Raw genomic sequence first — 27719 nt, 5'->3', positions numbered from 1 at the left:
TGCGTATGACAGCATCTTCTTCCTGTCGGTTAAATTTCGTGCCTGTAGCACGTCATCCTCGTGGTGTAGCAATTTTAATGGCCAGTAGCGTATTTTATTTAAGCGTGTTGTCGGACGACAACGCGTAAAAGTATTCGTCAACTGTTTAAGTAGAAGCATGTTTCTCAAATTACTGATTGCGTTTTGTTGTTATCGTCACTGCTGGAAGAAGGCGATTAAGTGGAAGATATTCCACAACAGTTACACAACGCAAAAGCAGAAGTATTGCTGAGTGTCCCATAACAACCATTTCTGTAGTAAGTGGATTTAGCAGCTCGAAGTCCCAAAAAAGAAAAATTAAGAAGCAAAATAAAACCGATATCTACAAAACAAAGTAGCTTCTTTGTTATCTGAAGCTGAAAGTAGTTGCACATGTGAACAGGAATGATTTTAAAAGCTTCAATTGAACATTTATCACAACTTGTTGCATTAGCTTTTCCTTTCATAAAAGTTTTCATTCAGTGAGCTATCTTACTTCCGTATTGTAAGAATGTGCATTTCGATCCGTAAGAGTAAGCAGCTATCGCTTCGCGTCTACCGATTTCAATATGGCGTCGGGCGCGACGGTCGATTTGACACAAATCAAAGGAGCCGCCCTCTGCTTTTCTTTCTGTGCACTGCTGACAGTCACGCGCATCGTTGGTTTTTAATTATTTTTCTACTCAATTAACGAAAGACCTGTTTCAAGTCTGCGTTCGGCGCGTTAGAAACCGTGGATACAGGAACCGCCGGGAAATAAACGTAAAAATCGGCCGTATCCCAATGACCCAGCGACATAAGTTATGTGCAACTTATTCATGAAGAAATACTGCCGAACATGTGTTTATCTGCAGCTTATCCCGCTGAAAGGAAGAGAAGAAACAAAAATATTTCACGCAAGAGAAGCACATATTACTATTGTCTGTTATTATGATAGGCTCTTTCGTTGCAAAGAAAAAAAAAAAGTGTCTAATAGTATGGACATTCTTACGTGTCACTCCACTTTCTAAACACACGAATGTTTTTGGAATGTAATTACTATTGCTTCAAAAACGAATGTCTTTATACTGGCACAAATGTAGCAACAATCGTGAAACTGGTTTCTTCTGTGTTGGTAACTGTAGCGGTTTAACTGAACGTTAAATACTGTAGGTAGTGCATTTCATATTCCTACTTTCCACAGTTACTGATTTCGCTGAAAGTGTAGACGGCAAAGCTCTGCTGGGCAGAGATGTGACGTCTTTCTTCAAAAGGTCTTACACGGACAGACCCGCGTAATTTCACATAAACAGTAGGTCGCAAAAACGACAGAAATCATAAAAATGTGCAGTTAACTATTTATTTACTGTAAATAATCTGAAAAATACGTTACGTAAACTAACTTTATGAAATTTAATTATCATTTCATGAACAATATTTCAAAGATACAGCAGCAATCAGCCCGTGGCTCACTGCGACCGTCTGTGATAGTTTTTCTGTTAAAAAAAAAAAAAGTGACGAGCGTTCCCGCTCTGCTGTGTCTCTCCTTTATACTCACAGGACGCGCTATAGCTGCGTTGCTTGCGTATCATTAATTAATCTTTCTTTTGTGTAGACGAATGTGATGTAAGCGTCGTGTATTAGCTTTGAAACCATTTGCAATTAAATTAATCTGAATTAGTTAAGGCTCATGAGTCCTCATTTTAACGGTGCTAAAAGATACAAGATAATGAAATGTTTTAATGTTTTTTTACTGTTACAGCCAACGACCAATATGAGCTTAACGGATCGTGGCGTGGGGATGCAATTACTATTCTGCATGGCTACACTCCATACAAATACTTTCAGAAACGACTTCCTGACACTTAAATCTATACTCGATCTTAACAAATTTCTCTTCTCCAGAACCGCTTTCCTTGCCATTGCCAGTCTACATTTTATATCCTCAATACTTCGACCATCATTTGTTATTTTCCTCCCCAAATAGCAAAACTCCTTTACTACTTTTTGTCTCATTCCCTAATCCAATTCCCTCAGCATCACCCGACTTAATTCGACTACATTCCATTATTCTCGTTTTGCTTTTGTTGATGTTGATGTTATATCCCCCTTTCAAGACACCGTCCATTCCGTTCAACTGCTCTTCCAAGTCCTTTTGCTGCCTCTGACTGAATTACAATGCCATCGGCGAACCTCAAAGTATCCCAGTCAACATTGTCAAAAGCTTTCTCTAAATCTACAAATGCTAGAAACGTAGGTTTGCCTTTCCTTAATCTTTCTTCTAAGATAAGTCGTAGGGTCAGTATTGCCTCACGTGTTCCAACATTTCTACGGAATCCAAACTGATCTTCCCCGCGGTCGGCTTCTACCTGTTTTTCCATTCGTCTGTAAAGAATTCGCGTTAGTATTCAGCAGGTGTGGCTTATTAAACTGATAGTTCGGTAGTTTTCACAACTGACAACACCTGCTTTGCTCTTGAAGAGTGAGGCTATTTCGCCTGTCTCGTACGCCTTGCTCACCAGATGGTGGAGTTGCCGTGGTCCCACAGAAAAAAATGAAGACGCTGTGCGGCGGGAAACTGCAAAGGAATGCCCAAGAACAATGTGGTGTTGATTTGTGCATAGAATGTTTTGTGCCATATCACAGAAAGTGAGTACTGTCGCCTGAAATTGACGTAAATCACATAGAGAGTATTATTTTACTTGCTGTCATATATTGTGCCTAAAATGTATGTTCTGCCTAACGTGACATGTATGTTACGCTCTTTTTTGTTTCAATTATTGATTATATTTTTTGTTTTGATTGTTGTATTGCTTTTCTTTGATGACAATAAACACATTAATTTGCAGAAATCAGAAGAAAAAAATAATTCAGGCAAAAATGTGTTAACTGAGCAGCACGCAAAATTCAGACTTTCTTTTTTTCGTCAATTATTCCCAAATGACGGCCCACCAGTGTGAATGGCTCCACTGTGTGATACCTGGGACCTTAACCAATACAACCGTAAATCTGGTTTCAAAATGATGATGTTGATCACACCGCTCGGGGGGGGGGGGGGGGGGGGGGGGTTCCTCTCGTTGTAGGTGTACATTTAAAAAATTAAAATCAGTACGAATGAAAAAGCCCTGTAATGAGAGTGCAAAATCACACAGAAAACGGCAACTGTCTCGACCTATCTGGTCCGCAAGGCGAAACAAATCCCACGTCATCTTCTTCCTATTCCTGGGCGTGGTGAGACCATTGGGTTACGTATCAATGACGTTGCAGACAATATTATTAGCAAACTAACACGTTTTGCAGACGATGCAATCACTTGTGGTGAACTACTGCCTGAAAGAAGCTACATAAATATTCAGCGACATACTGATAAGAATTCAGAGTGGTGCAAAGATTGGCGTCTTGCTCTAAATGTTCAGAAATGTGAAACTGCGCACTCCACAAAAGAAAAAAAAATTGTGGTATTCTCTGACTATAATATCAATGAGTCACTAGAGGACTCGCCCAACTGATACAAATACCTGGCTCTCACACTTCGTAGGGACATGAAGTGGAATGATCTCGTAGGCCGAGTCGTGCGTAAGGCAGGTGGTGGACTCGGGTTTGCTGGTGGAATACTGGGGAAGTGCAGCCAGTCTACAGAGGGGATCGCTTACAAGTCACTTGCGCGACGGCTTCTCGGATGTTGCTCCAGTGCGTGGGAGCCGTACGAGGCAGGGCTAGCACGTGGTACTGGAACGTGTACAGGGAAGGGCAGCGCGCATCGTCACACGTTTGTCTGGTCCGTGCGAGAGTGTCACAGGGGCACTGAAGGAACCGAACTGCAAGACTCGTCAAGACAGGCGTGAACTGTCCCGAGAAAGGCTACGAACAAAGTTTCAAGTACCGGCTTTAAATCATTTACTCTACGAATTTAGACCACGTGATCGACATTATCCGGACACACTCAGAAACATACGTTTTTCATATCAGGTGCATTGTGTTACCACCCACTGCTAGGTACCCAATATCAGCGACCTCAGAAGTCATCAGACATCGTGAAGGAGGAGAATGGGGCGCTCCGCGGAACTCACGGACTCCGAACGTGGTCAGGTGATTGGGTGCCACTTGTGTCGTACGTCTGTACGCGAGATTTACACACTGCTAAACATCCCTGGGTCCACTGTTTCCGATGTGATAGTGAAGTGGAAACGTGGAGGGACACGTACAGCACAGAAGCGTACAGGCCGACCTCGTGTGTTGACTGGCAGAGACCGCCGACAGTTGAACAGGATGGTGATGTGTAATAGGCAGACATCTGTCCAGACCATTCGAACAGGAATACCAAACTGCATCAGGATCGAATGCAAGTACTATGACAGCTAGGCGGGAGGTGAGAAAACTTGGATTTGACTGTCGAGCTGCTCATAAGCGACACATCACACCGGTAAATGCCAAACGACGCCTCGCTCGGTCTAAGGAGCGTAAACATTCCACGACTCAACAGTGGGAAAACTTTGTGTGGAGTGACGAATCAAGGTACACAGTGTGGCGGTCCGATGGCAGGGTGTGGGTACGGCGAATGCCCGATGAACGTCATCTGCCAGCGTGTGTAGTGTCAACAGTAAAATTCATAGGCGGTGGTGTTATGTTGTGGTCGTGTTTTCCGTGGAGGGGGCTTGCACACCTTGTTGTTTTGCGTGGCACTATCACAGCACACGCCTCCACTGATGTTTTAAGCACGTTCTTGCTTACCACGGTTGAAGAGCGATTGTAGCTTTCAACACGATCGAGCACCTGTTCATAACACACGACTTGTAGGGGAGTGGTTACACGTCAACAACATCCCTGTAATGGACTGACCTGCACAGAGTCCTGACCTGAATCCTACAGAACACCTTTGGGATGTTTTGGAACGCCGACTTCCTGCCAGTCCTCACCGACCCACATCGATACCACTCCTCAGTGCAGCTCTCCGTGAAGAATGGGCTGCCATTCCCCGAGAAACCTTCCAGCACCTGACTGAACGTATGCCTGCGAGAGTGGAAGCTGTCATCAAGACTAACAGTGAGCCAACGCCATACTGAATTCCAGCATTACCGATGGAGGGCGCCACGAACTTGTAAGTCATTTTCAGCCTGCTGTCCGGATACTTTTAATCACGTAGTGTACTACAAACCCGTTGTATACATGGAAGAAACCTGGACATACAAGAAGGCTTCAGATAGATTATATAATGGTGACACAGAGATTCAGGAACCGGGTTTTAAATTGTAAGACATTTCCAAGCGCAGATGTGGACACTGACCATAATATATTGGTTATGAACTGTAGATTAAAACTGAAGAAATTGCAAAAAGGTGGGAATTTGAGGAGATGGGACCTCGATAATCTGAGTAAACCAGAGTTTGTACAGAGTTTCAGGGAGAGCATAAGGGAACAATTGACAGGAATGGGGGAAAGAAACACAGTAGAAGAAGAATGGGTAGCTTTGAGGGATGAAGTAGTGAAGGCAGCAGAGAATCAAGTAGGTAAAAAGACCAGGGCTCTTAGAAATCCTTGGGTAACAGAAGAAATATTGAATTTAATTGATGAAAGGAGAAAATATAAAAACGCAGAAAATGAAGCAGGCAAAAGGAATACAAACGTCTCAAAAATGAAATCGACAGGATGTGCCAAATGGCTAAGCAGGGATGGCTAGAGGACAAATTTAAGGATGTAGAGGTTTATCTCACTAGGGGTAAGATAGATACTGCCAACAGGAAAATTAAAGAGACCTTTGGAGAGAAGAGAGCCACTTGTATGGATATCAAGAGCTCAGATGGAAACCCAGTTCTAAGCAAAGAAGGGAAGGCAGAAAGGTGGAAGGAGTATATAGAGGGTTTATACAAGGGCGATGTACTTGAGGACAATATTATGGAAATGGAAGAGGATGTAGATGAAGACGAAATGGGAGATACGATACTGCGTGAAGAGTTTGACAGAGCACTGAGAGACCTGAGTCGAAACAAGGCCCCGGGAGTAGACAACATTCCATTAGAGCTACTGACAGCCTTGGGAGAGCCAGTCCTGACAAAACTCTACCATGTGGTGAGCAAGATGTATGAGACAGGGGAAATACCCTCAGACTTCAAAAAGAATATAATAATTCCAATCCCAAAGGAAGCACGTGTTGACAGATGTGAAAATTACCGAACTATCAGTTTAATAAGCCACTGCTGCAAAATACTAACGCGACTTCTTTACAGACGAATGGAAAAACTGGTAGAAGCCGACCTCGGGGAAGATCAGTTTGGATTCCGTAGAAATGTTGGAACACGTGTGGCAATACTGACCCTACGAATGATCTTAGAAGAAAGATTAAGGAAAGGAAAATCTACGTATGTAGCATTTGTAGAAAGCTTTTGACAGGGTTGACTGGAATACTCTCTTTCAAATTCTGAAGGTGGCAGGAGTAAAATACAAGGAGCGAAAGGCTATTTTCAATTTGTACAGAAACCAGATGGTAGTTACAAGAGTGGAGGGGCATGAAAGGGAAGCAGTGGTTGGGAAGGGAGTGAGACAGGGTTGTAGCCTCTCCCCGATGTTATTGAATCTGTATATTGAGCAAGCAGTAAAGGAAAGAAAAGAAAAATTCGGAGCAGGAATTAAAATCCAGGGAGAAGAAATAAAAACTTTGAGGTTCGCCGATGACATTGCAATTCTGTCAAAGACAGCAAAGGACTTGGAAGAGCAGTTGAACGGAACGGACAGTGTACTGAAAGTAGGATGTAAGATGAACATCAACAAAAGTAAAACGAGGGTAATGGAATATAGTCGAATTAACTCGGGTGATGCTGAGGGAATTAGATTAGGAAATGAGACACTTAAAGTAGTAAATGAGTTTTGCTATTTGGGGAGAAAAATAACTGATGATGGTCGAAGTAGAGAGGATATAAAATGTAGACTGGCAGTGGCAAGGAAAGCGTTTCTGAAGAAGAGAAATTTGTTAACATCGAGTATTGATTTAAGTGTCAGGAAGTCGTTTATGAAAGTATTTGTGTGGAGTGTAGTCATGAATGGAAGTGAAACATGGACGGTAAATAGTTTGGACAAGAAGAGAATAGAAGCTTTTGAAATGTGGTGCTACAGAAGAATGCTGAAGATTAGATGGGTAGATCACATAACTAATGAGGAGGTATTGAATAGGATTGGGGAGAAGAGGAGTTTGTGGCTGAACTTGATAAGAAGAAGGGATCGGTTGGTAGGACATGTTCTGAGGCATCAAGGGATCACAAATTTAGCATTGGAGGGCAGCGTGGAGGATAAAAATCTTAGAGGGAGAGGAAGAGATGAATACACTAAGCAGATTCAGAAGGATTTAGGCTGCAGTAGGTACTGGGAGATGAAGGAGCTTGCACAGGATAGAGTAGCATGGAGAGCTGCATCAAACCAGTCTCTGGACTGAAGACCACAACAACACAACTAGAATCCCCTACACATCGCTCACATTGGGGATGGCGAGGAAAAGATAACAAATACTGCAACCACAGTGGTGCATACCCTCTGCCACGCACTTCACAGTGGTTTGCAGACTGCAGAGATAGATGTGGGTGTAGGAGTGAGTGAGTTACTGCAGTCCGAAAGAGCGAAGGGAATGTAAAGTGCGTTCCCTTGCGTCGGCGTCTAACCTGTGGATTGATGAGCGACGATTTGTTCGGTAAAGGGCAAAAAACAGATCGTGAGCACATTACGAAGCTGGAAGTGCTGTCGCATAAAAGTGACGAACCTGTGTAGGCTTAAGGGATACCAATAAATTTCATTTTGTTTCTGTGCAAATTCGAGGGTTGTGTTTTGGGGCACATTTTCCCTTTTTGACTTAGAACTCCGTTGGCGTTTCTTGTTTCAGTAATTATCAATGGGTAACAGGCACTTGGAGGTGGAGTGTTGAACTCTTAGCGGAGTACGTATTCCAAAGCAGTGGTCGGATACCGGAATGTTGCCTGCAAGTGGTCCAACAGCTAAATGGCTTTTGGTGATCGACTTGTGCAGTTTCTGTCCCGCGGTTTCAACGTTTGGTTGGCAACCGTTATTTATGTCGGTTTGTAGCGGTGAATCCGCGTCCCACAACAAACGGTTGTAATATTAATCGTCGATTCCCGGCGGGGTCAGGGATTTTCTCTGCCTCGTGATGGCTGGGTGTTGTGTGTTGTCCTTAGGTTGGTTAGGTTTAAGTAGTTCTAAGTTCTAGGGGACTGATGACCTCAGAAGTTAAGTCCCATAGTGCTCAGAGCCATTTTTTTTTATTAATCGTCGGGTTACCATCGGTGGAAGGGATGGACGATTTGGGACGTCAGCTAGTATAATATATGTTTAAAAATGACGAAATTCCTCCAGCTGTATTACGGTGTTGGTTTTACTGGCGACTAGTTTCGATGTTGTTACATCATCATCTTCAGGCCCATACTTGTTGACAGCAACAATGTGTGTCTAACGCCAGTACTCAGTGTGAGAGAGGAGTGTTCCATGCGGAAGGCAGGTAGTAACTCAACTTTATGCCCGCCGTTTGAAAACACTGTAATGTAGTTAGGTATTTGGTCAGTACTCAAAAATTTAGAAAAAAATATTTATCGTTTTTAATGAACTCCTCCACCATATTCCACACACGTTTTTACTTTTTCAGTTAAACTTACTAATGCCATATTCATACTTGCTGGCATATTAAAACTGTGTGCCGGACAGAGACTCGAACTCGCGACCTTTGCGTTTCGAGGGCAGGTGTTCAGCACCACTCACGACCCGCCCTCACAGCTTTACTTCCGCCACTACCTCTTCTCATACCTTCCAAACTTCCACTTTATTCTAGAAACATCCCCCAGGCTGTGGCTAAGCCATGTCTCCGCAATATCCTTTCCTTCAGGAGTGCTAGTTCTGCGAGGTTCGCAGGAGAGCTTCCGTAAAGTTTGGAAGGTAGGAGACGAGGTACTGGCAGAAGTAAAGCTGTGAGTACCGGGCGTGAGTCGTGCTTGGGTAGCTCAGTTGGTAGAGCACTTGCCCGCGAAAGGCAAAGGTCCCGAGTTCGAGTCTCGGTCGGGCACACAGTTTTAATCTGCCAGGAAGTTTCCACAGAACTTCTCCTGCGAAACCTGCAACTCCAGCGCTCTTGGAAGAACGGATATTGCAGGTGAGTCGGCAGAGCACTTGCCTGCTATCAGCAGAGGTACCGAGTTCGAGTCTCGGTCCGGCACACAGTTTTAATCTGCCAGGAAGTCTCGTTATCAGCGCTCACTCCGCCGCAGAGTGAAAATCTCATTCTGGAATATTGTATTCAATATTTTCAGTTGCACGACCCTCCTTGTTCGTCGGTATTTCTTTAGAAAGTATGCTGTAAGTAAAAGTCAGCAAGAATTAACGAAGTGTGTGCTTAAGAAAAACAGTGTAGCGTATGTGTACGAAGCGGCTACCCTTCTGCAGTACACTTAATTGAATCTTCGTCGATATTGCCAACTGTGTGCTGAGAATATTTCAGATTCTGGACTCTACTCCTCCGTTAGCACCTCTTTAAAAATAACCTTGTTAGTATTAGTCAAGAACAATTGAAGTTTTGTTTTCATTTCTTTTTTTACGGTGTGATTGGCAAATTTTAAAAGCGAAACCGGTACGTTAAAGTTATATACAATGGGAATTAGTGGAGTTCGGTGGCAGCAGGAAGACGACTTCTGGTCAAGCTGTAAGAAACGCTTCCTCAGACGATAAAAAGCTAGTGTGTGTGTGTGTGTGTGTGTGTGTGTGTGTGTGTGTGTGTTTTTGTTTATGCACACATTCTCACCTGCGCAGCTTGTAGCTGGAGACTGGCAGGCAGCTCTGTCTGCGCGCTGGCTCCAAGCCCGGCGCTACGGTCGGCGCATGCGCAGTGACGGCGGCGGCCGCTGGCGCATGCGCGACGGGACTCGGCGCATGCGCAGAAGGGATCACCGCCTCGGCGCTGTTGTGGGCAGCGGCGGGAGGTGGGGAGGGGGAGACGGCGGCGGCGGCGGCGCCACCGGACTCCATCTCGTCGCGGCACCGCTTGGTGCTGCCGCCTGCGGGCGAAACGGCGAACCACGCCGTCAACAACAGCTCGACGGAACACGTTTTTCTGCAAAAACTGCTCAAATAGTACAGCGCTAAAGACGTTAGCAATTATTGTTTCTTAATTGCGCATTATCATAGGGGTGTGTTGGTAAATATGGGCGGACAACTTGTAAGAAACGATTCCTGTGAGGACGAAAAGCTAAGGTCGTATACACATTGAAAAGCCTACTACGAAGGGCTGCAGTATGACGTAGTAAATCGAAGCCCATGAGCATAGCTGGGTCTCTCCAACTTTCAGCGCTGTGCGACATTTTTTTCCGGTGGGAAAAAAAAAGCGAAACATATTTTCCGTCAAGGGACTTCTGCCTCAACGCCTCCCCTCCCTCTGTGTGTGCAGTCAGCCGAGTCCGCCACAGAACACGCGTATTATATTTCATTCAACTCGCTCAAACAGCCAAACAATGTTCTGCACAAATATCGAAATGGCATCACCGAGTTCCGTAAGAGTTGCACAAAGTTTCGATTTTACTTCACTCGTATGTACGATTTACTAAGAGGACTGCAGACGATTTACGAAATGTGGTGCTACAGAAGAATGCTGAAGATTGGAAGGACAGATCATTTAACTAATGAGGAAGTGTTGAACAGAATTGGGGAGAAGAGGAGTTTGTGGCACAACTTGACTAGAAGAAGGGATCGGTTGGTAGGACATGTTCTGAGACGTCGAGGGATCACCAATCTAGTACTGGAGGGCAGCGTGGAGGGTAAAAATCTTAGAGGGAGACCAAGAGATGAATACACTAAGCAGATTCAGAAGGATGTAGGTTGCAGTAGGTACTGGGAGATGAAGAAGCTTGCACAGGATAGAGTAGCATGGAGAGCTGCATCAAACCAGTCTCAGGACTGAAGACAACAACAGCAACAACAACAACAACAGAACCAACAGGAGAACTCTGGTTATTTTCTGTGTTATTCAGCCACTTTCGAGAACAGCAGCGAACCGTGGAAAGACCAAGTTCTCCTTCGTTTGCCAGTTACTTCAATAGTCTATGTATCTTGAAACTGGGGGACTCAAAATTAATTTCGGTACGATTTACAAGTTTATTGCGGTAAATAACGGGAATAGAAAACAGAAAATCAGTTATTTCAGAAACTGGTTACACTTTCAACTTGCATGGAAAAAAAGATATAACGGAAAATCGGTTATTTCAACGATAATGTCCGAGTATAATGACTTTTCTGGAGACTAGAAATCTACTCTGTAGCAATCAGCATGGGTTTCGAAAAAGACGATCATGTGAAACCCAGCTCGCGCTATTCGTCCACGAGACTCAGAGGGCCGTAGACACGGGTTCACAGGTAGATGCCGTGTTTCTCGACTTCCGCAAGGCGTTCGATACAGTTCCCCACAGTCGTTTAATGAACAAAGTAAGAGCATATGGACTGTCAGACCAATTGTGTGATTGGATTGAAGAGTTCCTAGATAACAGAACGCAGCATGCCATTCTCAATGCAGAGAAGTCTTCCGAAGTAAGAGTGACTTCAGGTGTGCCGCAGGGGAGTGTCGTAGGACCGTTGCTATTCACAATATACATAAATGACCTTGTGGATGACATCGGAAGTTCACTGAGGCTTTTTGCGGATGATGGTGTGGTACATCGAGAGGTTGTAACAATGGAAAGTTGTACTGAAATGCAGGAGGATCTGCAGCGAATTGAGGCACGGTGCAGGGAATGGCAATTGACTGTCAATGTAGACAAGTGTAATGTGCTGCGAATACATAGAAAGAAAGATCCCTTATTTAGCTACAATATAGCAGGTCAGCAACTGGAAGCAGTTAATTCCATAAATTATCTGGTAGTAAGCATTACGAGTGATTTAAAATGGAATGATCATATAAAGTTGATCGTCGGTAAAGCATATGCCAGACTGAGGTTCATTGGAAGAATCCTAAGGAAACGCAGTCCTAAAACAAATGTAGTAGGTTACAGTACGCTTGTTCGCCTACTGCTCGAATACTGCTCAGCAGTGTGGGATCCGTACCAGATAGGGTCGATAGAAGATATAGAGAAGATCCAACGGTGAGCAGCGCGATTCGTTACAGGATCATTTAGTAATCGCGAAAGCGTTACGGAGATGATAGATAAACTCCAGTGGAAGACTCTGCAGGAGAGACGCTCAGTAGCTCGGTACGGGCTTTTGTTGAAGTATCCAGAACATACCTTCACGGAGGAGTCCAGGAGTATATTGCTCCCTCCTACGTGTATCTCGCGAAGAGTCCGTGAGGACAAAATCAGAGAGATTAGAGCCCACACAGAGGCATATCGACAATCTTTCTATCCACGAACAATACGAGACTGGAATAGAAGGGAGAACCGATAGAGGTACTCGAGGTACCCTCCGCCACACACCGTCAGGTGGCTTGCGTAGTATGGATGTAGATGTAGGATCACCGTTCGGTGGCGCTCATCCGCGGATATGCGACTCAAAGAGGCCGGCCGCTGTGGCCGAGCGGTTCTAGGCCCTTCAGTGCGGAACGACGCGGCTGCTACGGTCGCAGGTTCGAATGCTGCCTGGGGCATGGATGTTTGTGATGTCCTTAGGTTAGTTAGGTTTAAGTAGTTCTAAGTTCTAGGGGACTGATGACCTCAGATGTTTAAGTCCCATGGTGCTCAGAACTATTACAATGGAAAGAGAGCAGCAATTGTGAGTAGGAGTCGATTAATAGTATCCTAATCATCGATTATTCGCCTGATCTGTTACGTATGTCCATTGTTCACTAAAGTGTCGAAGAAACTGGTGTACGCATGCGTATTGAAATACAGAGACATGTCAACAGGCGGAATACGGCGCAGCGGTCGGCAACGCCTGTGTAAGACAACAGGTGTCTGGCAGCAGCTGTCAGATGGGTTACCGCTGCTGCAGTGGCAGGTTACCGAGATTTGAGTGAGTTTGAACGTGGTGTTGTAGTCGGTGCGCACGTGCGATGCGACGCACAGCATCTCCGAGGTAGCGATGGAGTGGGGATTTTCGCGTACGACCGTTTCAAGAGTGCGCTGTGAATACCAGGAATCCGGTGAAGTACCGAATCTCCGACAACGCAGCGGCCGGAAAAAGATCTTGCGAGAACGGGACCGACGACGACTGGAGAGAATCGTCCAACGTGACGGAAGTGTAACCGTTCGGCAAATTGCTGCAGATTTCAGTAATGGGCCATCAGCAAATGTCAGCGTGCGAACCGTTCAACAAAGGAGCATCGATATGTGCTTTCGCAACCGAAGGCACACTTGTATACCCTTGAAGACTGCACGACACACAGCTTTACGCCTCGCCTGCGCCAGCCAAGAACGAAATTTGACTCTTCTTGACTGGAGACATTGAAAGGTGTCTGCTGGATTCCTTTCATGTTAATTTCTTAAATCTGTTGTCATTTACGGCATAAATTCCTCTTCTAAATTTACTGTGGCGTTTCTGACTATCTGGGAGGAGACTGAGCAGTGGAACGTGTTACTTTTACACATAAACAAGAACGATCTGTCACACTACTACACTTTAAAACACAGTTTATATGTAATTCATGTCACACAGTCACATCTGACTTCTTTTATATACTGTATATGATAAGATACTGCCCTCCCCATTCCCTTCTGTGTGAGAGGATGAATGAGCAAATGTATTTCTAGTTGCATGCTTGAGGGTAGCAGACAAGCCTGTCTGCTAGAGAACAGTACGACCAACGTCGGAAGAGGTAGCTACGCTTTCTAAAAGCAGAGAGGTTTCTACTCTTAGTATGGTTCTATCCGTCTCTTGTCATGTTGGTATAGAAAGCTGCCCCTCTGGCCACTTCCGTTTTGTATTTGAGAGCCACCCTCAGGAAGGGACCAGGTCAGTCTGTCCGCGGCGAGCGTCTGAAGTGGTTAAGATCTCCGGCTAAGCGCGTGTCTGCCAAGTCCGTAGGACAATGGATTTCTTAAGTTCAGCGTAACTGAAAATTTAATCACCTTTGTTTCAGGTTTAGCTCTAAAATATCTAATGTTATCTTAAATTGCAACACAGTGTAATTCGAGAGTGAAGTTGAGAATATCTTCCAGTAGTTGCTTTGTCACTACTTTGTGAGCAAAGTGCAACAACGTGTTGATGATCCATAACTCTAACTAAGATCATCAAATGCGGATGTGCGTGAGATTATAACGTCTCGTCTTGACAATATTTTTCAATATAGCAACTTTTCTTTACGTTCAACCCACGTGGGGTGTACTTTGTGAGACCAGTACCACGTGCTTATACAATTGTTTGGCGCATCAGGTTAATAGTAAGACGTTAGTAACCAGTTCGAGGTTTTTCTTTTGTAAATTGCTTTTCGATCTAATTTATTTTAATTATCAAAATTATTGTGGAGTTACACTCTTTGTGTAAACCAAGTTGACCACGTGAAGCATGTGGTGTAATCATCAAAGTAGCCCTCAGCTATTCTTTTCGGGAAGATTTCACAGAGAGTTAGTATGAATTTAGTATACCAGTGTGTGGTAATTACATGACGGACAGGATTGCGCTACGACCGTAACTTCTTTGGGTGAAAACTGAATCGGTTGGTTGTGGTTAATTTCCTCTTGCATATGTTTGAACGTTCTTTGTGTGTTATTTTATGAATGCAGTGTTGTATGCAGTCTCCCAATCTTGGCTCCATATTTGATGTGTTCCGTAAGATTACAAACTCACATTTTCACTGTCCTAAAGAAGGCACAAGCTTAGTTACGAGTCAAGTTTAATATGCTGAAATTTCAGTGATCAATGTTAAAATAAATTTCCAAATATAAACTGATTTATTTCTTTTTTTAAATTCTCTTTTATATATATATATAATCACCGGTTGTCGTATGACTAGTAAAACATTATAATTAATGTTAGTCTGGTTGGGAGTTTGGTAAGCTAGACTGGATACCTGGTGAAACAGTTGCGTAGTAATGCAGGGTTAACTTCCTCACATAGCTCACGGCTTGTAACCCAATTTTATTGTCTATCAGTACCGCTTTCAAAGCAAATCAATGTAACAACGTTACAACATGTCGCCTGGTGGGACGAGCCTCGTTTCAAACTGTACCGAGCGGATGCAGGTACGTAGGCAACCTGAGGAATCCGCGGACAGCGCGTGCCGGTAGGCGACTGTTCGAGCTGGTGGACTCTCTGTAAAGGGCGTGTGGCGCGTGCAGCTGGAGCGATGCGGGGCCCGTGATAGGTCTTAACGAATAAAAGACTTGAAAAAGTAATGGAGCAGAATCTCGGCGAGGAGCAGTTTGGCTTTACACGGGCACCAGAGATGCAATAGGGCTCCTACGAATCTTGGGATAAAGGTTCATTGAAAAAGGAAGAGACCTATATATGTGCTTCATCGATCTAGAGAAGGCATTTCACAATGTGGTTTGGGACAAGCTGGCCACTACAATGAGGGGAAAAAGAGAGTGGACTGGAAAACCAGAAGACTTATAAACTCATTATACCTGAATCAAAAAGTTTCAGTTAAAGTGAGAGGAGAAAGTGCAAACTGGATCAGACTAGGAAAAGGAGTAAGACAAGGATGCTGTCTATATGTCATTGACCAATGGTCATTAGAAGACAAAGGAGTAGAAATTGGAGGAAGAAGAGTAGGGTGTTTGAGGTTTGCTGGTGACACGGTCCTTCTAGCCACAGGGGAAAAAAGAATTACAGGATTTGGTGGACACCATTGCAACTAACGGAAAAAAATATGGAATCAAAATTAACACAAATAAAACAAAAGTATTGGCACTAGGAGGAAATAAGGAAGTAAAAATTATGCTGAATGGAGAAACACTAGAACAGGTGCAAAATTGTGAGTATCTTGGAAGCAGGATAGACACCGACTGGAAGTGCACCACACAAATTAAAACAGGGATAGCAACGGCAAAGGAGGCGTTTTATAAGAAGAGGAGAATCTTCGGCAGCGGTCTGGACAGAGAACTCAGGAAGAGAGTCATAAAATGTCTTGTATGGAGTGTTCTTGTATATGGCGCTGAAACATGGATTGTGAGGAAAAAAGACAGAGAAAGGCTGGAGGCTTTTGAGATCTGGACATGGCGGAGGAGGGAAAGAATAAGTTGGATGGACAGAGTAAAAAATGAAGAGGTACTGAGAAGAGTGGGAGAGAAAAGACAGTTGCTAGATGTAATAAAGAGAAGAAAAAGAAATTGGATTGGGCATATATTGAGAAAGAATGACGGACTGATGAAAACAGTTTTAGAAGGTTATGTAGAAGGGAAAAGGAAGCGAGGAAGGAAGAGATTCCAGATACTGGATGACATGATGGACGCTACAACACACAGCAGCCTTAAGAAGGAAGCAATGGATCGCAGAAAATGGAGAGGCAAAGGACCTCCTAATGTAGCAGGTAACTGATGATGATTTGATGATGATGATGATGATGATGAGCGTATTCTTCAGCCTTCTTCCTCCCTTACTGGCCCATAGATTTTGCGCACTACTTTCCGCTCAATGCTTCTTAGTGCATTTTTACCGTGTTCTGTCAACGTCCGTACCTCGCGGAGGCCCTACACCATATTAGGCAGCTGTGTCAGTTTCTCCGGCTCTTCAGTGTATAATAATTCACAGTCGAATATTAAAGCAAAACTCAACACACCGGCGATCTGAGAGAAATGACGCGCACACAGTGACAACAACATGTCAGTATGTTTATAACTGTTGTTGTGTTCAGTCCAGGGACTGGTTTGCTGCAGCTCTCCATGCTACTCTATCCTGTGCAAGCTTCTTCATCTCCCAGTACCTACTGCACCCTACATCCTTCTGAATCTGCTTAGTGTATTCATCTCTTGGTCTCCCTCTACGACTTTTACCCTCCACGCTCCCCTCCAGTACTAAATTGGTGATCCCTTGATGCCTCAGAACATGTCCTACCAACCGATCCCTTCTTCTTGTCAAGTTGTGCCACAAACTCCTCTTCTCCCCAATTCTATTCAGTACCTCCTTATTAGTCACGTGATCTGCCCTTCCAGTCTTTACCATTCTTCTGTAGCACCACATTTCGAAAGTTTTTAATTCTCTTGTTGTGTATACTAGTTATCGTGCATGTCTCACTTCCATACATGGCTACATTCCATACATATACTTTCAGAAGCGACTTCCTGACACTTAAATCTATAGTCGATGTTAACAAATTTCTCTTCTTCAGAAACGCTTTCTTTGCCATTGCCGGTCTACATTTTATATCCTCTCCACTTCGACCATCATCAGTTATTTTGCTCTCCAAATAGCAAAACTCATTTCCTAATCCAATTCCCTCAGCATCACCCGAGTTAACTCGACTACATTGCATTATCCTCGTTTGTAACTACATAGTTAATATTTCAAAGCGAATAAACATTCACACTGTGAACCTGTGAAGTAACTACTTTTAATCTTTCATCCGATGTCAACAGACGATATCTCCTACTACAGCAATGCACTAGAAATATTGCCCGAGCTATTTTTTGATTCGTTACGTTTATTGATCTTTTCATTCTGCAAATGTTCGTCAGAAAATCGTATTCAACACAATTGCTGACCAAATGAATACCGCAAGAATAACTCACATTATGTCATACTTGTGAATTTATTTAATGAGCACTTTACTATTTTGCCAGCAGCTTTATTTAAACATTACTTACGATTGTGACTACGAAGTCTTTCGCGACGGAGTCGTAGCATAAAAAGTTCTCTGTTTACTTGCCGCGTCAAATGTGGATAAAATCCCGAGCTTTCGATTCCTACCTCCGCCATCTTCGTCACCTTTCTTATCATAAGAAAGTGGCCCTATTATTGGAGGATCCCACAGCAGCACTTAGCGGGAAGACAGGGGAGCTACTGAGGGACTCTGGCCCCCCAGAAGAACTGGTCAAGAACCCAGGACCAAGAGCTGCACGGCCACCCAGGTCGTACGGTCTACCCGAGGTCCACGAGGATGGGGTCCCTCTGAGACCTGTTGTCAGTGCTACTGCGTCTCCTACATTTCGGTTAGCGTAATACTTAACCAAATTATTAGCACCTATAGTCGGCTACTGTAGCCATCACATCAATAACTCAAAAATGTTTGTTACATCATAAAGGAGACGAGGATAGGCCCGAATGACATTATGATCAGCCTAGATGTGGTCTCTTTGTTCACAAATGTACCGCTGGAAGAAACGTTAGAACTGTTCGCTGCTCATTTCTCTCTTGAATTACCGAAGTTATTCCGACATCTACATCTACATACATACTCCGCAATCCACCATTCGGTGGGTGGCGGAGAGTACCTCGTACCACAACTAGGATTTTCCCTCCCTGTTGCACTCCCAAACAGAACGAGGGAAAAATGACTGCCTGTACGCCTCTGTACGAACCCTAATCTCTCTTATCTTTGTGGTCTTTCCGCGAAATGTAAGTTGGCGGCAGTAAAACTGTACTGCAGTCAGCCTCAAATGCTGGTTCTCTAAATTGCCTCAGTAGCGATTCACGAAAAGAACGCCTCCTTTCCTCCAGAGACTCCCACCCGAGTTCCTGAAGCATTTCCGTAACACTCGCAGTGAAGATCAAACCTACCAGTAACAAATCTAGCAGCCCGCCTCTGAATTGCTTCTATGTCCTCCCTCAATCCCACCTGATAGGGATCCCAAACGCTCGAGCAGTACTTGAGAACAGGTCGTATTAGTGCTTTATAAGCGGCCTCCTTTACAGATGAACCACATCTTCCCAAAATTCTACCAATGAACCGAAGACGACCATCCGCCTTCCCCACAACTGCCATTACATGCTTGTCCCACTTCATATCGCTCTGCAGTGTTACGCACAAATATTTAATCGACGTGACTGTGTCAAGCGCTACAGTACTAATGGAGTATTCAAACATTACGGGATTCTTTTTCCTATTCGTGTGCATTAATTTACATTTATCTATATTTAGAGTTAGCTGGAATTCTTTACGCCAATCACAAATCCTGTCCAAGCCATCTCGTATCCACCTACAGTCACTCAACGACGACACCTTCCCGTACACCACAGCATCATCAGCAAACAGCCGCACATTGCTATCCACCCTATCCAAAAGATCATTTACGTAGACAGAAAACAACAGCGGACCTACCACACTCCACTGGGACACTCCGGATGATACCCTCACCTCCGATGAACACTCACCATCGAGGACAACGTACTGGGTTCTACTACTTGAGAAGTCTTCGACCCACTCACATATATGGGAACCAATGCCATATGCTCGTACCTCAGTTAGGAGTCTGCAGTGGGGCACCGAGTCAAACGCTTTCCGGAAGTCAAGTGGTATGGCATCCGTCTGATACCCTTCGTCCGCGGTTCGCAAGACATCGTGTGAAAAAAGGGCGAGTGGCGTTTCGCAGGAGTGATTCTTCCTAAAGCCGTGCTGATGCACTGACAGCTACTTCTCTGTCTCAAGCAAATTCGTTATAATATAACTTCATTTCCGTTCTGATATCGCTCCACCCACGACCCACCACTGCATTCGTCCTATACCTGGAGCTAGCCTGCACTGCTGTGTACGCATTTTTTCCCCACACTGCAATCCTTTCCCCAACCCCCCCGTGGCTTCTTTCGTCCCCCCGTTCACCGCTACTCTTGTTGCATTCCGTATCTTATTGGCCAACGAGCCGCCCTGCATCCTTGTGACACACCTCGCTCCCATCTTTGTTTCGCGCTTGGAACTGCTCCGACATTCTCCGCTCACCTGTTCTGTACTCGGACGTCAGCCCGTCTCTTCGCGCCTCACCTTCATCCCACTTCCTCCAGCTGAATGCAGACATTTTTTGCCCAAGATGGCGTCGTCCCTCGCCTACAATCTGCATCTCCATCTACAGCAATACTCTGCAATTCACACTTAACTGTCTCGCACACTTTTTTCTTGAATGTAACGGCGCCTAACATCCACATCTACGTGATCACTCTGCTATGCACAATGAAGTGCCTGCCAGGGGGTTCACTGAACCACCTTCAAGCTGCCTCTCTACCGTTCCACTCTCAAACGGCGCGCGGGGAAAACGAGCAGTTAATTTTTTCTGTGCGAGCCCTGATTTCCCTTTATTTTATCGTGATCGTCAGTTCTCACTATATAGGTGGCTGACAACAGAATGTTTCCGCAATCTGAAGAGAAAACTAATAACTGAAATATCATGAAGATCCTGTCGCAACCAAAAACGCCTTTGTTTTAATGATTGCCACTCCAATTCACGTATCATGTCTCGGACACTATCTCCCCTATTTCGCGATAGGAGTATACGAGCTGCCCTTCTTTGTACTTTTTCGATGTCATCCGTCAGTCCCACCTGATGGGGATCCCACACTGCACAGCAGTACTCCAGAATAGGGCGGACAAGCGTGGTGTAAGCAGTCTCTTTAGTAGACCTGTTGCACCTTCCAAATGTTCTGCCAATGAATCGCAGTCTGTGGTTTGCTCTGCCCACAATATTACGTATGTGATAGTTCCAATTTAGGTTATTTGTAATTGTAATCCCTACGTATTTAGTTGAATTTAACAGCCCTCAGATGTGTGTGACTTATCCCGTAATCGAAATTTAGCTGATTTCTTTTAGTACTCGTGTGAATTTCACACTTTTCCTTATTGAGGCTCAATTGCCACTTTTCGGATCATACAGATATCTAAATCACTTTGCAATTCATTTTGATCATCTGATGACTGTACAAGACTGTAAATGACAGCATCATCTGCAAACAATCTAAGACGGCTACTTAGATTGTCTCCTATGTCGTTTATATAGATTAGGAACAATAGACGGTCTATAACACTCCCTTGGGGAACGCCAGATATTACTTCTGTTTCACTCGATGACTTTCCGTCTATTACTACGAACTGTGACCTTTCTGACAGGAAATCACGGATCCAGTCGCACAACTGAGACGATACTCCGTAGGCACGCAGTTTGGTTAGAAGACGCTTGTGAGGAACGGTGTCGAAAGCCTTCTGGAAATTCAAATTTATGGAATCAATTTGACATCCCCTGTCGATAGCACTCGTTACTTCGTAAGTATAAAGAGATAGTTGTGTTCCACAACAACGATATTTTCTGAATCCGTGCTGACTACCAGTCAGTAAATAGTTTTCTTCGAGGTACTTCATAGTGTTAGAATACAGGACATGTTCCACTGCAGTCTTCGTGTACGAGCTCCGATTCCCCTTATTGTATTATGACGATCATTCCTCCCTATCTAGGTGGGCGCCAACAAACATTCTCGCATTCGGAGGAGAATGTCGGGGATTGAAATTTCGTGGGAAGATCATGACGCAGCAAAAACGCGTTTCATCTACATCTATACGGATACTCCGCAAATCAGATTTAAGTGGCTGGCAGGCGGTTCACCGAACCACCTTCACAGTAATTCTGCATTTTTGGTTGGCTACTCCACGGAGTGCCGTGTGCAGAACGGCTTGGTTCAAATGGCTCTGAGCACTATGGGACTTAACTTCTGAGGTTATCAGCCCCCTAGAACTTAGGACTACTTGAACCTAACTAACCTAATGACATCATTGATTGGCGACTCCATGTTGTCTTGTGCACTACGACCAGGTAACAGGTATACTTGAAAAAAAGAGACAGCATTGGTCGTATATTTTTCTATTGCAAAATCGATTTTCTGTCACTGAGTGACCATCTTCAGTGCTATATTGTATAACAAATTGTGATGCACTGTTGTTACTAGGCTTACGGCAATCACATGGACTATGTGATTGCACTGATATAGCACTGAAGATGGTCACTCAGTGACAGAAAATCGATTTTGCAATAGAAAAATATACGACCAATGCTGCCTCTTTTTTCAAGTATATCTAATGACATCACACACATCAGTGCCCGAGGCAGGATTCGAACCTGCGACCGTAGCGGTCGCGCGGTTGCAGACTGTAGCGCCTAGAACCGCTCGGCGACTGCCGCCGGCTGTGCACAACGACCATGTACGTTAAATTAAAAGGAAGGTCAGCGTTGGCCGTAATATTGGTGGTTTATTGGTAGCAAAATCGATTTTCAATCACACGGTGGTCATTTTCAGTGCTGTCGAGTACAAATTAAGCTCATAGACACTGGTACCAAGTTATCTCACTATGTGATTGAAAATGGATTTAGCTATCAATAAACCACCAATATTACGGCCAACGCCGAGCTTTCTTTTAATTTCAATTCTCCATTATTCGAGGCGAGTAGCTGCACTGCGCCGGCACGATATTAGGACGTGTCCCATGACTCTTGTCACCTCGGTATAATTCGGAAACTCGGTGGAATAAAACGAGAGAATACAACATTGCGAGTGGAGCGAGCGTACTGACAATACTAAGAGTTCGTAAGCAGAAGTTGAAGTCACAGCCACTGAGTGTGGAAAAGTCTGTTAGCAAGAGTCCAGCTGCGGTGTAACTGAGAGATAAGGCTGCGGAGTTGGACAGACGAGAAGACAGACAGAGAGAGAGACGCACCAGCGGGGCAGAGTGTGGTCAGGAGCCGCCGGCCACATATGCACACTACACTACACACTAGACTAAACTACACTACCTGCACAGTGGGTGACAGACACTCAGTGGCGGTGGACGCAGAGCGACAGGCAGCGCACCTCGTGACCGCTGGCAGCGGGGCGGGGCGGGGCGGGGCGAGGACACAGCAATTAGAGCGCTGACTCAGCCGGCGTACACGCAGGGGCAGCGTAAACCAGACACCGGGCCGGCGCTGCGGGTCTGGCTGGCTACACGGTGACACGGCTAATGGGTGCCGGAATGTGTGTGTGTGTGTGTGTGTGTGAGAGCGAGTGAGATTATATACACTAGGCGTCAGCGTCAGTTGATGCTAAGATGGCGACCGCTCAACAGAAAGCTTTTTGTGTTATTGAGTACGGCAGAAGTGAATCGACGACAGTTGTTCAGCGTGCATTTCGAACGACGTATGGTGTTAAACCTCCTGATAGGTGGTGTATTAAACGTCGGTATAAACAGTTTACAGAGAATGGGTGTTTGTGCAAAGGGAAAAGTTCTGGACGGCCGAGAACGAGTGATGAAAATGTAGCACGCATCCAGCAACCGTTTGTTCGCAGCCCAGGAAAATCGATTCGCAGAGCTAGCAGAGAGCTGCAAATTCCACAATCAACTGTATGGAGAGTCCTACGAAAAAGGTTAGTTATGAAACCTTATCGTCTGAAATTGGTTCAAGCACTGTCTGCAGCTGATAAGATTAAAAGAATCGATTTCTGTGATTTTATCCTTGCTCAAATGGAAACAGATGAATCTTTCGTTTCAAAGAGCGCCACCACATTGGCACTTATCTGTCCGTAACAACCTGAACGTCAACTACCCGAGGCGATGGATCGGCCGCCAGGCAGCCCGTGACAGAGCACTTCATCACTGGCCTCCAAGAAGCCCTCATCTTACCCCCTGCGATTTTTTCTTATGGGGGTATGTTAAGGATATGGTGTTTCGGCCACCTCTCCCAGCCACCATTGATGATTTGAAACGAGAAATAACAGCAGCTATCCAAACTGTTACGCCTGATATGCTACAGAGAGTGTGGAACGAGTTGGAGTATCGGGTTGATACTGCTCGAGTGTCTGGAGGGGGCCATATTGAACATCTCTGAACTTGTTTTTGAGTGAAAAAAAACCTTTTTAAATACTCTCTGTAATGATGTATAACAGAAGGTTATATTATGTTTCTTTCATTAAATACACATTTTTAAAGTTGTGGTATTCTTTTTGAATCACCCTGTATATACAGGGTGACTCACCTAACGCTACCGCTGGATGTATTTCGTAAACCACATCAAATACTGACGAATCGATTCCACAGACCGAACGTGAGGAGAGGGGCTAGTGTAACTGGTTAATACAAACCATAAAAAAATGCACGGAAGTACGTTTTTTAACACAAACCTACGTTTTTTTAAATGGAACCACGTTAGTTTTGTTAGCACATCTGAACATATAAACAAATACCTAATCAGTGCCGTTTGTTGCATTGTAAAATGTTAATTACATCCGGAGATATTGTGACCTAAAGTTGACGCTCGAGTACCACTCCCCCGCTGTTCGATCGCGTGTATCGGAGAGCACCGAATTACGTAGGGATCCAAAGGGAACGGTGATGGACCTTAAGGTACAGAAGGGACTGGAACAGCACATTACGTCCACATGCTAACACCTTGTTATTGCTCTTTTTCACTGACGCACATGTACATTACCATGAGGGGTGAGGTACACGTACACACGTGGTTTCCGTTTTCAATTACGGAGTGGAATAGAGTGTGTCCCGACATGTCAGGCCAATAGATGTTCAATGTGGTGGCCATCATTTGCTGCACACAATTGCAATCTCTGGCGTAATGAATGTCGTACACGCCGCAGTACATCTGGTGTAATGTCGCCGCAGGCTGCCACAATACGTTGTTTCATATCGTCTGGGGTTGTAGACACATCACGGTACACATTCTCCTTTAACGTACCCCACAGAAAGAAGTCCAGAGGTGTAAGGTCAGGAGAACGGGCTGGCCAATTTATGCGTCCTCCACGTCCTATGAAACGCCCATCGAACATCCCGGCAAGGGTCAGCCTAGTGTTGACTGCGGAATGTGCAGGTGCACCGTCATGCTGATACCACACACGTCGACGCGTTTCCAGTGGGACACACTCTATTCCACTTCGTAATTGAAAACGGAAACCACGTGTGTACGTGTACCTCACCCCTCATGGTAATGTACGTGTGCGTCAGTGAAAAAGACCAATAAAAAGGTGTTAGCATGTGGACGTAATGTGCTGTTCCAGTCTCTTCTGTACCTAAGGTCCATCACCGTTCCCTTTGGATCCCTAGGTAATTCGGTGCTCTCCGATACACACGATCGAACAGCGGAGGAGTGGTACTCAAGCGTCAACTTTAGGTTACAATATCTCCGGATATAATTAACATTTTACAATGCAACAAACGGCACTGATTACGTATTTGTTTATATGTTCATATGTGCTAACAAAACTAACGTGGTTCCATTTAAAAAAAACGTAGGTTTGTGTTAAAAAACATATTTCCGTGCATGTTTTTATGGTTTGTATTAACCAATTTGACTAGCCCCTCTCCTCACGTTCGGTCTGTGCAATCGATTCGTCAGTATTTCATGTGGTTTACGAAATATATCCAGCGGTAACGTTAGGTGAGTCACTCTGTATAGAGAGAAAGAGATATCTATAGAGAGAAAGAGAGATAGAGAGAGAGAGAAACAGTGAGAGAGATATAGAGAGAGAAAGAGAGAGAGAGTGAGAGATATAGAGAGAGAGGGGGGGGGCTGAGATACAGAGGTTGGTCCATTGATAGTGACCGGGCCAAATATCTCACGAAATAAGCGTAAAGGCTGCCAGTCTCGCTAGTGAGATGAAAGCAGAGCTCACCATTTCCGGCACAGTCGACAGGACCAACTGCGGACCTCCGGTACAGACCCGAGTGGAGCATCTGAATCGGAGGCTCAGATGCTTGCGCCGTAGGGTGGTGGGGTTTCGAGTTCTGCTGAATAGGTCGGATGCCCACTACATCCAGGAGGTGGCTACACAGGTACCAGGGGATGTGTGGCGTGGACTTGGTGGTTGTTTAGGTTAGAGGGTGTCAGAAAAAAAAAGAAAGGCTTCAGTCTCAAAGGGTGCACAGCGAACGCAGAAAGAGCTTCGATACACGAACAAAGGGTATAACAGGTCATAGTTGTGTTGGAAAAGTACCATAGCTCAAAGAACTAATAGGGAGCACTGTGCACAACTGTTGCAAACAACACCTTTAATTTTCCTACAAATATCGTAGCCTTTACACTACAAAGACAGTGAGAAAGAGAGAGAGAGAGACGTACCTGAGCCGACGCCCAGCTTCCTGCCGCCCCCCGTTATGGCTCCGACGAGGCGACCCCAGGCGGACAACCAGTCCTGGTGGTGGTGGTGGTGGTGGTGGTTGTTGTGGTGCGGGCGGTGGCCCGAGGTGGGGCTGCCGCGGCGGTCCGACTGGCTGCGGCTGCGCTGCCTCTCCTGAGGGCTGCTGCAACAAACAACACTGCTGAGCAACCCAACTTACCGCCCGACCAATTCTGTGGCAGCCTCTCCTGTGCACCACTGGGAACAACCACCACAGTTCAGGAGCTTCGACTAAAGGGCTCTACACACATACCAATTTATCAGCCGACCAACCAACCAAACAATTTTGTGGCAGCCTCTTCTGCAGAATGGTGGGAACAACCACCTCAGGTAAGCAGTTCCGAATAAAGGCCGCTACACACATACCAATTTATCGGCCGACCAACCACCACTGCTGAGCAACTCTACACACGTGCCAACTTACCGTCCAACCAATGAACCTACCAACCAACCAACCAACCAATTTTGTGGCAGCCTCTTCTGTGGACCACTGGGAACAACCACCACAGGCAAGGTGCTTCGACTACAGGGCTCTATACACATACTAATTTATCAGCCGACCAACCAGCCTCTTCTGCAGATTGGTGGGAACAACCACCACAGGTAATGAGCTGCGAATAAACGCCTCTAGTAGTATTTCTGGCTTGGTCAGCCATCATATTAAGACTCCAAGAAGCTGTTCCCAGAGCAGTGGAAATGCAAGAAGTGTATAGATGACGAAATGTGGTGTGAGGTACCTGTGACAGACGTTAGATCCGGTACCATTCCCGTGACAAAAACCGCCTGCATAATGCTACTGCTCTGTGATTGGCTGCTGTGTTCGGAGCAAGGCCGCCAAAACGTCAAAGTGTGGTTATTATTATTATTATTATTATTATTATTATTATTATTATTTCTTTCCTTTCTCAGACGTTATGTCTGGTCAAAAATGGAAAGTGACGCGGACCTTGATCAAGCGTGACTTCCTTTTAACTGTACGGTATATGTTATATTGCATTCAGGAACTTTCGGGTAATTGAACATGTATCAATAATTACAGATTTCTCTAGTTGTATATATATGTTTGGATGTAGCTGTATTGCGTTGATGTACTGGTGGATACTGTGTGGTATGACTCCTGTAGTTGATAGTATAATCGGGATAATGTCAACTTTATCCTGATGCCTCATGTCGTTGACTTCCTCAGCCAGTCGGATGTATTTTTCAATTTTTTCTCCTGTTTTCTTCTGTATATTTGTTGTATTGGGTATGGATATTTCAATTAGTTGTGTTAATTTCTTCTTTTTATTGGTGAGTATGATGTCAGGTTTGTTATGTGGTGTTGTTTTATCTGTTATAATGGTTCTGTTCCAGTATAATTTGTATTCATCATTCTCCAGTACATTTTGTGGTGCATACTTGTATGTGGGAAGGTGTTGTTTTATTAGTTTATGTTGTAAGGCAAGCTGTTGGTGTATTATTTTTGCTACATTGTCATGTCTTCTGGGGTATTCTGTATTTGCTAGTATTGTACATCCACTTGTGATGTGATCTACTGTTTCTATTTGTTGTTTGCAAAGTATGCATTTATCTGTTGTGGTATTGGGATCTTTAATAATATGCTTGCTGTAATATCTGGTCTTTATTGTTTGATCCTGTATTGCAATCATGAACCCTTCTCTCTCACTGTATACATTGCCTTGTCTTCGCCATGTGTCAGATGCGTCTCGATCTATGTGTGGCTGTGTTAGAGGACACGGGTGCTTGCC

General features: G+C 44.7%; 1 protein-coding gene across 1 annotated transcript in view; it reads right to left on the bottom strand.

Annotated features, from left to right (window-relative positions):
- The window catches only part of LOC126108424 (tyrosine-protein phosphatase non-receptor type 11-like), a 249182-nt gene extending 223145 nt beyond the window's left edge, over positions 1 to 26037 (bottom strand). The window contains exons 1-2 of the mRNA XM_049913636.1: positions 25914 to 26037; positions 9782 to 10034 (exon numbers count right to left, since the gene is read on the bottom strand). Coding sequence (XP_049769593.1) covers positions 9782 to 10005 — 224 coding nt within the window. The 5' untranslated portion in view covers positions 10006 to 10034; positions 25914 to 26037. The remainder of the gene's footprint in view (positions 1 to 9781; positions 10035 to 25913) is intronic.
- Between the last annotated feature and the right edge of the window lie 1682 nt (positions 26038 to 27719).

The sequence above is a fragment of the Schistocerca cancellata genome, chromosome 11 (assembly GCF_023864275.1).
Source record: "Schistocerca cancellata isolate TAMUIC-IGC-003103 chromosome 11, iqSchCanc2.1, whole genome shotgun sequence".
Taxonomy (NCBI): domain Eukaryota; kingdom Metazoa; phylum Arthropoda; class Insecta; order Orthoptera; family Acrididae; genus Schistocerca; species Schistocerca cancellata.
The sequence above is the reverse complement of the archived record's forward strand: the minus strand, read 5'-3'. Positions and strand labels throughout refer to the sequence as shown.